Raw genomic sequence first — 16,100 nt, forward strand, 5'->3', positions numbered from 1 at the left:
GTCAGCTGTGTAGCCGTTTGAGGTAAGGGAGGGGATGGAGGGGGAACAAACACCAGAAACGGATTTGACCTGACGCCACCAGGATTTGGAAGAGGGAGACAGATAAGAGAGTTCGGTCTTGAGAACGGAGAGATATTGTTTCCTGGCTCTCCTGAGGGTGGACACACACTTGTTTCGGGCTTTGTGAAAGGAAATGAGATTTCCTTCCGTTGGATTTGCTTTCCAGGAGACGAAGGCAAGTTGTTTCTGGGCAACAGCCTCACCACAAGATTCCGTGTACCATGGACGGGAGGAAGGGTATGACAACTGAAGACAAGATGGGATAAATCTGTGCATGAGAGAGAGCAATTTACTTTGGAAGAATTCCCTGGATGAGTTGATGTCAGAGGTGGTAGAGATGGGAGACCAGTCCAGATGATTGATGGCTGCTTGAAGACCATGCCAGTTGGCCTGAGTGAAATGCCAGACTCGTCGACGCTGAGCAGGCTCCCTGAGGATGGTCAGAGAGATGTCCACTTTAACAAGGACATGATCAGATGATCCGATTGGAGCAGAAGAAGAGCAGCAGACATTTTCAGGGAAGTTAGTCATAACCAAGTCCAGAAGAGGAGATGTTCCGTTGACTGAGATCCAGGTCGGGAAATTGACAGATTGTGTCAGTCCCAGTGAGTCGCAGAAGTCCTTTGCTGAGGAGCCATGGCTGGTGAGAGAGGTACCCACACCCAGCCAACTGGCATGATGACAGTTGAAATCACCACATATGAGGAAGAGAGAGTTGGGATGAGTAGATAGAAGTTGGTCCATATTATCAGACAGCGAGATGTAGATGGAGTCATCACTGTTTGGTGGACGGTACAACACACATATGAATAAGAGGTGGGAGCGAAGGGGAAGCCGTAGCCAGAGGTATTCCTGGGGGTGAGGTGGAGAGAGTGCAGTGCAGGGCGAGTGAGGAAGAGAGTTTTTGATAAAGATAGCAACCCCGCCTCCAGGACGAGGCTCAGGTCTATCATACCGGAGGAGGGAGTAGCCCGGGAGAGATACTAAGGAATCAGAGACATCATAAAGGAGGAAAGTTTCTGTTAAGCAGATCACGTCTGGTTTGACAGAAGCAACCTGTATGGAGAGATCAGTTAAGTTTGAACGAAGGCCCCGGATGTTTGAGGTCCATACCGTTAATGAAGAGGAAGGGGGAGCATCAGATACAGAACAGGGGGGAGGAGGGGTAGGGTAAGATGTGGAAGAGGTGGAAGAGGTAGGGAGAGCTGTTGAAGGTGTGTCAGAGATTTCAGAATAGCTCGGAGAAAGGGAAGGATGGGGCGGACAAAAGGTTTGATGGTGATTGGTTGAGGCACAATGAGGTGTTATTTGAGGAGGGGGAAGAGCGAGGCAGAAGGTTGGGGGAGATGGAGGTGAGAGTTGGAAGGGGGAAGAAGCGGGGAGGACGCTTTGAGGAGGGGGAGTGAGAGGGGGGAAATTGAGAAGCAATGAGGGTGGGGAGATTTGAAGGGGAGGGGTGAGGGGTGAGGGGGGAGTTTGGGAGGGAAGGGACAAGGGGAGGGATTTGAAAGGGATGGGATATGGGGGAGATTTGGAGGGGAGGGGTGAGGGAGGAGTCTAGGAGGGGAGGGGTGAGGGGGCGTCTTGGCGGGGAGGGGTGAGGGGGTAGTTTAGGAGGGAGGGGGCAAGGGGGGAGGTTTGAAAGGGATGGGTGATGGGGAAGATTTGGAGGGGAGGGGTGATGGGGAAGATTTGGAGGGGAGGGGTTATGGGGAAGATTTGGAGGGGAGGGGTGAGATTGGATTTTAGAAAGTGTACGATTTATGGGAAACGAACATTTATTGCAAAATGAGTTTCTTGTGACCTTCGAGTTAAAAATACGTTTAAGGACGCTGGATGGAGGAAGGAGTGCAGGAGAGTTTTGGGAATGTAGAAAAAAGGCACTATAGGAGATGGATATTTTTTTTGGGATGAATTGATTTGGTGAGCAAGTCGAAAGCAGCCTTTTAAAGAAGAAGAAGAAAAAGGTGTTATAAAATATGACGGAATACATAACTTGAGGGGAAAGTGTAAACATTGAAGGTTAATAACAGTGAAAACTATCTGGGGAAATGGGGGAGAAACACGTGGTCGAAGAATGAACGAACGAACGAATAAGAATGAATAAACGAATGAGAACAGAGAAGGGAATTTTTTTTTTTTTTTTTTTTTTTTTTTTTTTAGTTGAGATTTACACATTGAAGTAGGCTATGGGTGAAAAGACTGGGAATACAGAGAACGAAAGTTATTGGATCACAAACGACGGACCGCTGAGAGAAAAACAAAGCCTCAAGGTTGTACAGTGCACACTGTACAAGGCCTCAAGACACGACACGAATTAACACGATTTTCAATACAGGTATGAAAGATTTGCACCGAAAAATCTTCGTCGGGACACAATATACGTACAACACCATAAATAAATACAGTTTTAACGAAAATACAAATGGGAACAATCACTTAACTTCGATTTCAAATCGTTCGCGACGCGGCAAAGGCCTTGCTCGCGACACGGCAAACAGACGATCAATTTATGAAAGATAAACACCGAGAAACAACCAAAGTTGCACACAATAACTTCACACACCGAAAGATAAATACAGTTTCGACAAAATACAATTGTGAACAGATTTAACTTCGAAAAACGTGGAGACCGTGTGGAGCTTCGAAAATCCCTCCCACCGTCTCCGAGATCTCGCGAGACTTTTGAGGTCAAAACATAAACATAGGCCAAAGGCCAATAACTTAGGTCGAATTTCTAAAATCCTCCATTTTCATCCAATTGACTTGAAATTTGAATAGGACTTGCAAATTTGGTCATTAAATTCAACCACCAGTTATTTGTGAGGTCAGCATAGGTCAAAACATCAACATAGGCCAAAGGTCAATAACTTAGGTCAAATTTCTAAAATGCTCAATTTTCATCTGATTGACTTGAAATTTGAATAGGATTTGCAAATTTGGTCATTGAATTCAACCACCAGTTATTTCTGAGGTCAGCATAGGTCAAAACATCAACATAGGCCAAATGTCAATAACTTAGGTCGAATTTCTAAAATCCTCAATTTTCATCCAATTGACTTGAAATTTGAATAGGATTTGCAAATTTGGTCATTGAATTCAACCACCAGTTATTTGTGAGGTCAGCATAGGTCAAAACATAGGCCAAAGGTCAATAACTTAGGTCAAATTTCTAAAATGCTCAATTTTCATCTGATTGACTTGAAATTTGAATAGGATTTGCAAATTTGGTCATTGAATTCAACCACCAGTTATTTTTTAGGTCAGCATCGGTCAAAACATCAACATAGGCCAAATGTCAATAACCTAGGTTAAATTTCTAAAATCCTCAATTTTCATTCAATTGACTTGAAATTTGAATAGGACTTGCAAATTTGGTCATTGAATTCAACCACCAGTTATTTTTGAGGTCAGCATCGGTCAAAACATCAACATAGGCCAAATGTCAATAACTTCGGTCGAATTTCTTAAATCCTCAATTTTCATCCGATTGACTTGTAATTTGAAGAGAATTTACATATCAGGTCAATGAATTGAAATACCAATTATTTTTGAAGTATAAAGGTGAAAAGGTCAACCAATAGTCCTAATTTCTAAAATAGTCAATTTTCATCCAATTGACTTGAAATTTGAAGAGGATTTGCATATTTGGCCATTGCATTCAATCAACAATTATTTTTAGGTCAAATTTGTTTTACGGGTCTTGCAAGTATCGACGACATCCTTCTTGTTTTTATGTTGTTTTGTTCAATGTTTCTGCAACATTCCTCATACATTCCGAGAATGTTATGTTCTCCATAAATGGATGACTCTTAAATCAACGTTGCAGTGTTTATTGGTTAAGATGGCCAACCCAACACCAACTAACCAACCCAATTCGTTCGGTGAAGGAAGCAACGGTTCAATCCTTCATCCTTCAAGAGTCTGGAGGGTCTGAGGCTCAATCATGGCTCTTGGATTATATTCAGGCAATTTTGTGCTTGAGATGCTCGAGCGGTTCTCAGTGGGGTTGAGATTTGGGTTGTTTCCAGACCAGGACAGGAGGCGAATGGCGGCATCATGCAGATGTGGTCTTTCATCTTTAATTGGGACGAGGTGCCCCAATCAAGTTGAGTAAGAGGTGGATTTGCAATCGAAATGAAATGATATGACGTCAGACTTTTTAAACTTGTCGAAATCGAGTTCACAGTGCTCACCAGTCCGGCCTTGGCATGCTAATGAACGGAATGAGTTTGTAGAATGCAGTTTGGGCCTCCACCCAAGTGATCCCGGATGGTAGGCCTTAACTGTTCTTCCAGGATTTGAATGGAGGCCCAAGCTTCCACGGTGCCAGAATAAAGTTGCAGGCGACCCACACCATCTGAGCCTACTGATGTCGGATCACACACCTCGTTCAGTGAGGGTGGAATTCCTCTCAAGGTCATTGCTCAATGAACCGCTGCACACTTGGGATGGCAATACCAAACTGAGTGCCACTTCGTGTCCAATCACATGCTCTGGAGACCATCAGAGGGACACCATTCTCATTCCTTGGGCAGAAATCAATGAGTTTTCTTTTTGAGACATACTGCATTTTAAGGCCATTTCCGTGCTAGAGCGGGGGTTAGCCTTGCGGTCCCCATGACAATCTTCTCCATTTTGCCCTATTTTCTGCATCTCTCCATGTTAACCCCCTTGCCCGCATTTCTTCTTCTACCATCTTTAGCCAAGTCTTTCTCGGTCTTCCCCGTCCTCTACTTCCTTCTACATTCATTTCCATCACTCTTCTCAACCAGTCACTTTCACCCTTCCTCAACACATGACCAAACCATCTCAACCTGTTCCTCTATACATCTACGGTATTCATACACACACACACACACACACACACACACACACATATATATATATATATATATATATATATATATATATATATATATAGATATACATACATATACAGATATATATATATATACATATACATATACATATACATAAATATATATACATACATATGTATATGTGTATGTGTATATAAATATATATACATACATATGTATATGTGTATGTGTATATATATATATATATATATATATATATATATATATATATATATATATATATATGTACATATACATCTTGTTATATACTATTTTTGCTCTGGCCCTCATTCTTCCCCACCGCACCTTATTTGTCCAACTGAATTTTGTCCCTCAACCCTGCCGTTGGTGTTTCCACCTCTTTCTACTGTTCGTTTTTATTCTGTTACCTGCTGATCAGTCCTTTGTTCTAGCTCCTCCATGAGCCTCGGCATTCTTCTCCGCGACGAGGCGCCCACCCCTCCCTGCTAGCATCTGCCAGGACGGTAGTTTTCAGTATTCCGACTCCACCGGGACTTGTCGCAGCTCGATGGCGAGCTCACTTCCCATGCAATATGCACTTAAATGAGAATTCCTCAAGGAGCTACGAATACGTCATAATGAAGTTGTGACACAACGCTGCCATTGGGACGTCGCATTGTATTTGCAATGAGAAAGTAGTCCTCCTGTGTGCACGTGAAAAGCCCCTCTCTCGACGTCACCTCGAATGCATCCTGATGAGGGTATAAATGCGCAACAGGTGTTCTCGGGACGCGCGCTCCGGAGGAGGAACGCGCGTTAGCGAAGGCGATGAAAAATGCGCAATTTGTTTTTCCGAGACCCCCGAGCCAGCGGACGGGACCCCTTGCCCAATTCCGTTCACTTATCCACGTTCACGAGCAGTGAACAAATATATTTGACACGTTGGCTCCTTGGAGATGCTTTCTGCAAACCCGTCGAATGTACTTGTGCGGTTTGAACCCAACGTGGTGCGAACCCAATGCGTTCTCACGCTTTCGGAGCTTTTACAAGGTGGCCATATATTTATTACGTACCTTGGGGCAAAGTAAATAGTTAAATGAAAAACTGGAACGCTCCAAGGTGGAAAGGATACCTCCGCCAGGTTGAACAGTTTACGTTTTGTATTCCACTGATAGGTCGGATCTGGATTCGGACCTGAACCAAAATCGAATCGGCTTGTTGTCACCAAACCAACTCATCCACCAAGTTTTGTCTGAATCCGTCCATAACTTATTGAAATATCATGATATGTATCGATTTTGGCCCTTTCAATCAATGGTGAAGAATCAGTTTAGAAATGTTTTTAATATTCTAGTATCCGGATCGGTATTCGGATCTTCACCAAACTCGAATCGATTTGTCCTTGACAAACACCGAACCTGTGGACAAAATTTTGTCTCAATCCGTCCATAACTTTTTGAAATATCATGATATGTATCGATTTTGGCCCTATCAATCGATGGTGAAGAATCAGTTTAGATTTTTTTTTTTAAATTCTAGGATCCAGATCGGTATTCGGATCTTCACCAAACTCGAATCGATGTCCTTGTCCAACACCCAACCTGTCCACAAAGCGTTGTCTGAATCCGTCCATAACCTTTTGAAATATCATGATATGTATAGATTTTGGCCCTGTCGATCAATGGAGAATCAGCTTTCAAAATTTTTAAAAGTCTATTATCCGGATCGGTATTCGGATCTTCACCAATCCGAATCGCGTTGTCCTTGTCAAACACCCAAATTGTCCAATTTTTTTTTGTCTGAATCCGTCCATAACGTTTTGAAATATCATATGTATCCATTTTGGCTCGATCAATCGATGGTGAAGAATCAGTTTAGAATTTATTTTTTAATTCTAGGATCCGGATCGGTGTTCGGATCTACGCCAAACTCGAATCGATATGTCCTTGTCCAACACCCAACCTGTCCACAAAGCGTTGTCTGAATCCGTCCATAACCTTTTGAAATATCATGATATGTATCGATTTTGGCCCTATCAATCGATGAAGATTCGGATCTTCAGCAAACTCGAATCGAGTTGTCCTTGTCAAACACCCAACCTGTCCACAAAATTTTGTCTGAATCCGTCCATAACTTTTTGAAATATCATATGTATCGATTTTGGCCCTATCGATCGATGGTGAAGAATCAGTTTAGAATTTCTTTTTACTTCTTGGATCCAGATCGGTATTCGGATCTTCACCAAACTCGAATCGATTTGTCCTTGTCAAACACCCAACCTGTCCACAAAATGTTGTCTGAATCCTTCCCTAACTTTTTTAAATATCATATGTATCGATTTTGGCTCTATCAATCAATGGTGAAGAATCAGTTTCGAATTTTTTTTAATTCTAGGATCCGGATCGGTATTATTATTATTTTTTTGTATACAGGATCGAGGCTCGTGAAAGAGCTGAAGGTTATGGACGGATTCAGACAAAATTTTGTGCACGGGTTGGGTGTTTGACACAGGTGGTTGGCTATTCGGATCTTCACCAAACTCGAATCGATTTGTCCTTGTCAAACACCCAACCTGTGCACAAAATTTTGTTTGAATCCGTCCATAACTTTTTGAAATATCATGACATGTTTGGATTTTGGCCCTGTCAATCGATGGTGAAGAATCAGTTCAGATTTTTAAATTATTATTCTGGGATCCAGAGCGGTATTCGGATCTTCACCAAACTCGAATCGATTTGTCCTTGTCAAACACCCAACCTGTCCACAAAATGTTGTCTGAATCCGTCCATAATGTTTTGAAATATCATATGTATCGATTTTGGCCCTGTCGGTCAATGGAGAATCAGGTTTCAATTTTTTTTGAAGTCTAGTATCCGGATCGGTATTCGGATCTTCACCAAATTCGAATCGCGTTGTCCTTGTCAAACACCCAAATTGTCCAATTTTTTTTGTCTGAATCCATCCATAACTTTTTGAAATATCATATGTATCGATTTTGGCCCTATCAATCGATGAAGATTCGGATCTTCAGCAAACTAGAATCGATTTGTCCTTGTCAAACACCCAACCTGTCCACAAATTTTTTTGTGAATCCGTCCATAACTTTTTGAAATATCATGATATGTATCGATTTTGGCCCTATCGATCGACGGTGAAGAATCGGTTTTGAATTTTTTTTTCATTCTTGGACCCGGATTGGTATTCGGATCTTCACCAAAATCGAATCGATTTGTCCTTGTCAAACACCCAACCTGTGCAGTGACTTTGTCTGAATCGGTCCATAACTTTTTGAAATATCATGATATGTATCGATTGTGGCCCCATCAATAAATGGTGGAGAATCAGCTTTTGAAGTTTTTTTAAAAGTCTAGTATCCGGATCTGTATTCGGATCTTCGGAGGTCTGAAGAGGAGGGAGGATGATGAGAGAGAGAGGGAGACAGAGACAGACAGTTGGGATGTGTGGGAGGAAGGAGCATGTTGGATGGGGTTTTGTGGGTGTCAATGTCACTCACTATATATGCGTACGTAATAAATGGATACCACCAAACATCTCCTTGAATGATTTTTGTAATGCAAAATGTCAGAAATTCCGGAATGGATGTTATTTTAAATATGAATCATTTCTTTGCTCATTTACATCTCTTGTGTACTCTGCTCAATTCGGGGGCAGTAAACCCCATTGCTTGCCCCCCACATCCTCTCCAAAATCCCATTTTGGGGCAGTCTCATTTAAATTTGGAGAACAATCCTGGCAATGTATGTAGAAAATCAATCCCAGAAATGGACGTGGAACTCACAAAGTCATCATGGCGTTCAAAGAGAAACGTTTCCCTCTGCTGGCGATTTAGACTGATCGGAGAACATCGGCCAAATTATCCGGGCAGGGGGTTTGAACCTTGGCAAACACCCTCAGTGTTGGGTTTAAACCCCTTAAACATCCTCATCGTACTGTTTGACCACCCCCCATGGGGCTGCATTTAAACCCCATGAACACGCTCATGGTGCTCTGTTTAAACCCCATAAATACACCATCATGCTGGATTTTAATCCTCATTGGGCTGTGTTTAAAACCCATAAACACCCTCATTGGGCTGTGTTTAAACCCCATAAACATCCTCATGGGGCTGTGATTAACCCTATAAACACCCTCATGGGGCTGCGTTGAAACCCCATAAACATCCTCATGGGGTTGTGATTAACCCTATAAACACCCTCATGGGGCTGTGATTAACCCTATAAACACCCTCATGGGGCTGCGTTGAAACCCCATAAACATCCTTATGGGCTGGAATGGATCCGTCATGGGGCCCCATAAACACATGTGGCTGCGTTTTAACCCCATAAAACAACTTGATGGTACTGGATTTGATCCCCATAAACACCTTGATGTTGGATTTGAACCCTCTTGCGGCTGGATTTGAACTTTGAGGAAAGAAAAAAAAAACACCCTCAATAGCATGGGGGGTTAGGGGTTTAGGGTTTTTTTTTTTTTTTTTTTTTTTTTTTTTTTTTGTATACAATATCGAGGCTCGTGAAAGAGCGAACATTAATCACATGAACACACAGAAAGACAAACCGACACATAAAACATATAACATAGGGAGCGGTAGACAAGATGGGGAGAGAGGGGGAAGGACACAAACACAACATTTGAGAGCAGGGACCGAGAGACATGGAGACATCGAGAGATCTGAGAGAGGGCGAGGGCTTTGGGGGGGGGGGGGGGGGCGTGGGAAGGGGGCAGTGGGAGAGGTATAAAACATATGGACACTGCCAGGACTTCCAGGAAAGAAGTTGGAATTTCAAACAAGGTGGATCTGGGGTGATTTGGGTAATCCCCCAAAACAACAAATACGATAACACATTGCATACATTGCATTTATTTGCATCAATTTGGAACCACATACAATCATTGTGTCAAAATGTTTAATTACCTTGAATATTAGAAAGAGAAGAAGGATAAATAAAGTTTAAACGAAGGTTAGGATGAGCTACATGGTCTTTAAACATGGTACATGCAGGATCTTCTAGCAGCATGGACACATTCAAGATACGCCACTTACACTTACTGCTCACAGGTAGAGGTGTCGGTATGCCATGTATTGCTCACAGATGGGTGTTGGTATGCCATGTAATGCTTACAGGTACAGGTATTGGTGCGCCACGTACTGCTCAAAGGTACAGGTGTTTCAAGTCTCAAGGTCTTGAGGAAAACGAGAAAAGGTCCCTTGCACAGCGGGATGGGGAAACACTCCGTGGCTTTCAACAAAAGCACATTTGTAGAGATTTCAAGCATTGCTGGTGGAGAAACCGATGCAAACTATGACGTCATGGAGGGAATCGTGTCCTTTACAACATCTTACCAAGAAGAAGGATTTTGAAAAAGAAGCGCGAGGTTGAGCTAACAACCACAAAACATAGAAGGAACAAAGTACGATTCCAAATGGAGCTCGTCACCAACCAGCAACGTCAAAGTATCTCTCAAAGGAGGAAATAAATATCAATAAACAGACATTTCATGACCAAATAATAATATAAAACACCTTAAAAAGAAGAACAAAGTTACATTGAGGTCACACAAGAAAAAGAAAGGTTTTAGTGATAAGTGTTAACCGAGGAACCTTCACTATCTGAACCGAATCGGCCGATTCAAACGTTGGAGAACCTTGTATCAAGAAAGAAAAGAACCATCCTGGAATGTACAAGTTTTCAGGACAAGATGGCCCAGCAACTGGAGCTTTGTACTTTAGGAGACGATGAAATGTGGGGAAAGAATGAAACTTTCCACCGTAAATGTGAATCAAATGTCCAGACCGAACCCGACCATGGTTTTGAATCCCGACCCAGCTATAAACTGCCATCCTGGTGTTTCACAGGCAGTATGATTCAACAATATGTGTGCCGTCCCTCGGATGGACCCACGGTGTCCTTCTTTAAGAGTAAGCGAGCTATCTCCAGCACCTTGAACACATTACAAATTCCTGCCCAAATCACCTTCAGTCAAACATCAGGCCTGGCCAGCTGATTGCTGAAGGACTGGACTCAAATTTTTTTAAACTAGATAACCCCAAAAGGAGGTGGGAATAACTGAGGCCATTAAATAGGTAGCGTTATAATAATAACTAGATGGTATTCATAGAATACTTACCCTGCACAGTCAACTTGGTGTGAGCCAACTCTTCTGTTTTTGAACGTATCTTTTTTTAAAATCCAATATGGCTGCCAGACCACGTGAGCGATGACATCATAAATTTATAATCTCTAAATAATTGTTGCATAGATCATGCTCAATAAATTTCAAACTGATCAGACTAAGTGTTGTCCCTGTCGAATTATGACGTCATAATTATGGCACCAGTGATGTCATCGTTAACAACACCTATTCCCCATATGGAGTTATTTACAACGAGCCACATTTAAATTTTTTCCATATAGCGGTTTTGGAGATATAGAGGTGCAAGGTTTTTCGGTTTTTCCAAGATGGCGCCTGTAACACATGACTTATGACGTCATGATTATCATTGAAATATTCTAAAGGAGGAGGCGCTCCTATGGTGAAAATTTCGTGTCCATCAGACAAACAGTTGCTGAATTTTTTTTAATAATGATCGGATGGATAAATGTTGTATTTGTCGAATTATGATGTCATAAGGAAGGCACCAATGACATCATCATTAACGTATCTTATTCCCCATGGGGAGTAGTTGACAATGAGCCAGGTCTCAATTTTTTTCCATGGAGTGGTTTCAGAGATATAGAGGTGCAAAGTTTTTCCAAGATGCCGCCTGTACCACGTGACCTATGACGTCATAATAATCATTAAAATATTCTCTAGGAGGAAGCCCTCCCATGGTGAAAATTTCGTGTCCATCGGACCAATAATTGCAGAGAAAAAATTTCGTACTGATCGAATGAAGCATTGTACTTGTCGAATTATGACGTCATAATTAAGGTGTCGATGAAATCATCATTAACATATCTTATTCCCCAAGTGGAGTACTTGACAATGAGCCATGTTTAAATTTTTTCCATGGAGCGGTTTCGGAGATATAGAGGTGCAACATTTTTCGATTTTTCCAAGATGGCGCCTGTACCACGTGACCTATGACGTCATAATAATAATTACAATATTCCAAAGGAGGAGCTCCTCCTATGGTGAAAATTTCATGTCAATCGGACCAACGGTTGGCGAGAAAATGTATTTTTAAAATGCAGACAGCACACGGCACACGTACAGCACACGGCATACGTACGCACATGAATGCTTAACCCAGCTTTTCACTTCGTGATCGCAGGGTAATAAACCCAGATGGTATTCATAGAATACTTACCCTGCGCAGTCAACTTGGTGTGAGCCAACTCTTCTGTTTTTGAACATTTTTTTTTCTTTGATTTATGACGTCATGATTATTATCATTAAAATATTCTCCAGGAGGAGGCCCTCCTCTGGTAAAATTTCGTGTCGACCAACGGTTACTGAGAAAATGAATAAAAAAATGCAGACACGGCACACGTACAGCACACGGCACACATACGATTGCTTAACCCGGCTTTTCGCTTCGCGAGCGCAGCGTAATAAGTGGAGATACATTCAAAGTGCACTGCCCCCATGCCACATAAATAAATAACATATCCTTCAGACTGCGACATTGCTGGGGTGCCTTCGGCACCCAGCGATGCTTCCTTGCAGCACATGGAGATGGAATCGGGAGGGAGCAGTGCACCATAATTGATTGATTAATTGCGTAATAAAAAAAACAAAAAACTAAAACTCGTAAAATAATTAATTTCTAAATCAATTGGCTAATAGTATACCTGAACCACCACTGCTTCATCCAAATCTACCTTTTGGAAAATAATTAAACAATTAATAGGGAAATTAAATAATTAATTGATTAATCAATAAATCAAAAATACCCTTTATAGCCAAATCGCTTGTTCACCGCCATGTCCAAATTTCAGCTTCCTAGTTCAAAGGATGGCTGAGATATCGCCCAGACGAACGAGAAAACAAACAAACAAACAAACAAACAAGAAAGGAAACAAACAAACGGAGTGCAAACAGAGTTGTCTCTTTGGGCGCGCGTCATGTAGCACCAGGAGATGGAATAGGAAAGGAGCGGTGCACAATAATATTGATGAAAGACAAACTCCTCCATACTCTTTCAAGAGCCTTGAGGTTCAATAAACTTGTCTTTTAAATAAGAAGCTAAACCAAAATTGATTAAAGCGAACGTTTACAACAGCGATAACTTACTCAGAGCATCAGCGTGCGCTGGACATGCAATTTGGGCGCGTTTTGTTTTGTGGTTTTAACAGTTTATGACAAATTATATTAATTAAACTAAAACTCCAGGCTCACTGCTCACCTTCACACAATTACTCCCTTTTTTTATATCTCACCTGTGGAACCAACTTCCTTCAACTGTTCAACCCTATTCGTCCCTCCAGGGTTTTCAAGTTCAGATCAGGATCAGGACTCCAGGGTTTTTTTTTTTTTTTTTTTTTTTTTTTTTAGCTCTTACACGAGCCTCGATCTTTTATACAAAAAAAATATATATATATGGCTGTTCACCACCAGGTCTGCCCTGTTTTACCCCTCCAACTTTCCCCAAGCCCATTCTTCCTCTCTGGGTGATGGCGTTCTTCCCCTCTCCCTCTTTTTCGTTAGAACTTCCGTTTCTGTTTCATCCTCAGTTTTTACTTCCTCTTCTTGCTGTATTTGAGATCGTATCCAGCTTGTTCACCCCCACCCAAGTTTGCGTTCCCCCGGAGACCTTGCTGTATGTAGGTGTGTCACCCCCTTTTTCCACTGTGTTCTTTACCTGCGCCACCAAAGGTGGATGTAGGTTATGTTTTCACCCCTGTCTGTCTGTTTGTGAACAAAATATTTCAAAAATTTGTGGACTGATTCGGACGAAATTTGGCAGAGATGTAGCGTATGTGACAAGGACGAAATGATTAGATTTTGGTGAAGATCCGGATCCGGCTACTAGAATTTTAAAGCGATTCTTCACCATTGGGAGATAGGGACAAAATCGATACATAGCAGGATATCTCAAAAAGTTATGGACAGATTTGGACGAAACTTGGTGAACCGGTTGGGTGTCTGACAAGGAATAATCGATTCGATTTTGGTGAAGATCTGAATATGGATTCGGATATGAGAATTATTTAATTTTTTAAGTGATTCTTCAGCATTGGGAGACAGGGCCAAAAACGATACATAGCGGGATATCTCAAAAAGTTATGGATGGATTTGGACGAAACCTGTCGGACAGGTTGTGTGTGTGACAAGGAAGAATCGATTCGATTTTGGTGAAGCTCTGAATATGGATTCGGATATGAGAATTATTTAATTTTTAAGTGATTCTTCACCATTGGGAGATCGGGCCAAAAACGATACTTAGCAGGATATCTCAAAAAGTTATGGATGGATTTTTTAACTAAACTTGTTGGACTGGTTGTGTGTGCGACAAGGAAGAATCGATTCAATTTTGGTGAAGATCCGGATCCAGCTAATATAATTTTTAAGGCATTCTTCACCATTGAGTGATATGGCCAACCAGGTGGAGGTGTGCTCTCTACCGAGTGCCGCTCTAGTCTTCTTATGTTATGTTCTGGTCCATTCTGTGTGCTTGCTCTTCCATGAGCCTCGACTTTATGCACAATTCTTTTTTGTTATTCATATCCAAATGTAAAACTTCCAAAATCTAGACTACTTAGAATCTTAGATGAATGAATGAGCTCACGTTTGATGCCCCTAATTAGGAGGTACAAGTGACTGCAACAGGAAGTTCGGGTATCTCGGCAGGGGATTCACAAATGCTAACTTTCGTCAAGGTATATAGAGGTCACCTTTACTTGGTGGACGTTTACCTTTTTGTATCGAATCAGCATCCAAAAGGACTATTGGTCACCAACTCGAGTGTTTAGGAGGGTAGTTAGTCGTGACGTCATACTAGCTTCTCAGCTTCCAATTAGAACAGAGAACAAGAGGCATTAAAAGTAGGGAAAGGGATTAAGTAGGAAACAAAAGTAGGAAAAAAGTAGGGAATTTCACAAAGAAATGAAAGTGAAGAACAACACGACGACATGAAGGACTCAGCGTCATGGGTTTGTGTGTTGCTCTCTTTGTGGGCAGATACACATCGTTTCATTCAACACTGCCGGTAATTCTGCTCCTTGAAGATGACGTCAACAGCAGCGTTGACGTCAGACGTGGTGTGCTGTGGAAGAACCAGTTCTGGCTCGAACTTGAAATCTCGGTGGCCGTGGAATACCATCTCAGAGATGCTTTCTTTCAGGTCGGCCGGCACCTGTCCAATGAGAAGCAGGATCCGAGAGTTTGTGAAGCAACCACGTGACGACGTAGAGCAAAAAGCAACGGGAACAAGTGCGAACGACGACGTGACAAACACGACAAAGACAGAGCATCCATTTAAAACGTACCATTGCGTGAGGACCGTAGACTCCGGTGCAAACCAGGATGGAGCGACAGGTATCTGCCATGATTCCTCCCACCTCTCTGCTCGATTCATTTGGATTGCCATTCTCAAAACTCGAATCCATGAGGACCAGGTGAGTGGCCCGGGAGTTTCCACCGCCTCCAGCAGCCTGGGCTTGGAGCTGTGAGGACTTTACGCTCTTTCGCTGGCTGCGTGAGGCGAGGAAGCGGTTGTACAAATTCGCTCCATAGATGTCCGCCATTGGATTGTCTCTGTGGAAAGAAAACAAGAACAATGATCTACCTGAACACAAAGGTGTAGCTAATATCAGTTCATAAAAGTATTCAACACATTTTGGTCTCTAAATTCATTGTTATTGCTCGTTTCAGAGAAGGGCCAACACTAAACTAACGCTGACCCTGACCCAGACTGTATCCCAAACCCAGACCCAGACCCAGAGTGTACCCCAAACCCAGACCGTATCCCAAACCCAGACCCAGACTGTATCCCAAACCTAGACCCAGACCCAGAGTGAATCCCAAACCCAGACCGAGACCGTATCGCAAACACAGACCCAGACAGTATCCCAAACCCAGACCCAAACCATATATAAAACACAGACCCAGACCCAAACTGTATCCCAAACCCAAACCCAGACCCAGACTGTATCCCAAACCCAGACCTAGACCATATCCCAAAACCAGAGCCAAACCATATCTCAAACCCAGACAGTATCCCAAACCCAGACCCAAACCGTATATAAAACC

General features: G+C 42.3%; 1 protein-coding gene across 1 annotated transcript in view; it reads right to left on the reverse strand.

Moving 5' to 3' along the window:
- Positions 1-9,749: 9,749 nt before the first annotated feature.
- HDHD5 (haloacid dehalogenase like hydrolase domain containing 5) overlaps positions 9,750-16,100 on the reverse strand; it is a 51,652-nt gene continuing 45,301 nt past the window's right edge. Inside the window, exons 8-9 of the mRNA XM_068103497.2 lie at positions 15,338-15,605; positions 9,750-15,204 (exon numbers count right to left, since the gene is read on the reverse strand). Of these exons, the coding sequence (XP_067959598.2) occupies positions 15,046-15,204; positions 15,338-15,605 (427 nt within the window). The 3' untranslated portion in view covers positions 9,750-15,045. The remainder of the gene's footprint in view (positions 15,205-15,337; positions 15,606-16,100) is intronic.

Source organism: Myxine glutinosa, chromosome 1, assembly GCF_964187855.1.
Source record: "Myxine glutinosa chromosome 1, kmMyxGlut1.1, whole genome shotgun sequence".
Classification (NCBI taxonomy): Eukaryota; Metazoa; Chordata; class Myxini; order Myxiniformes; family Myxinidae; genus Myxine; species Myxine glutinosa.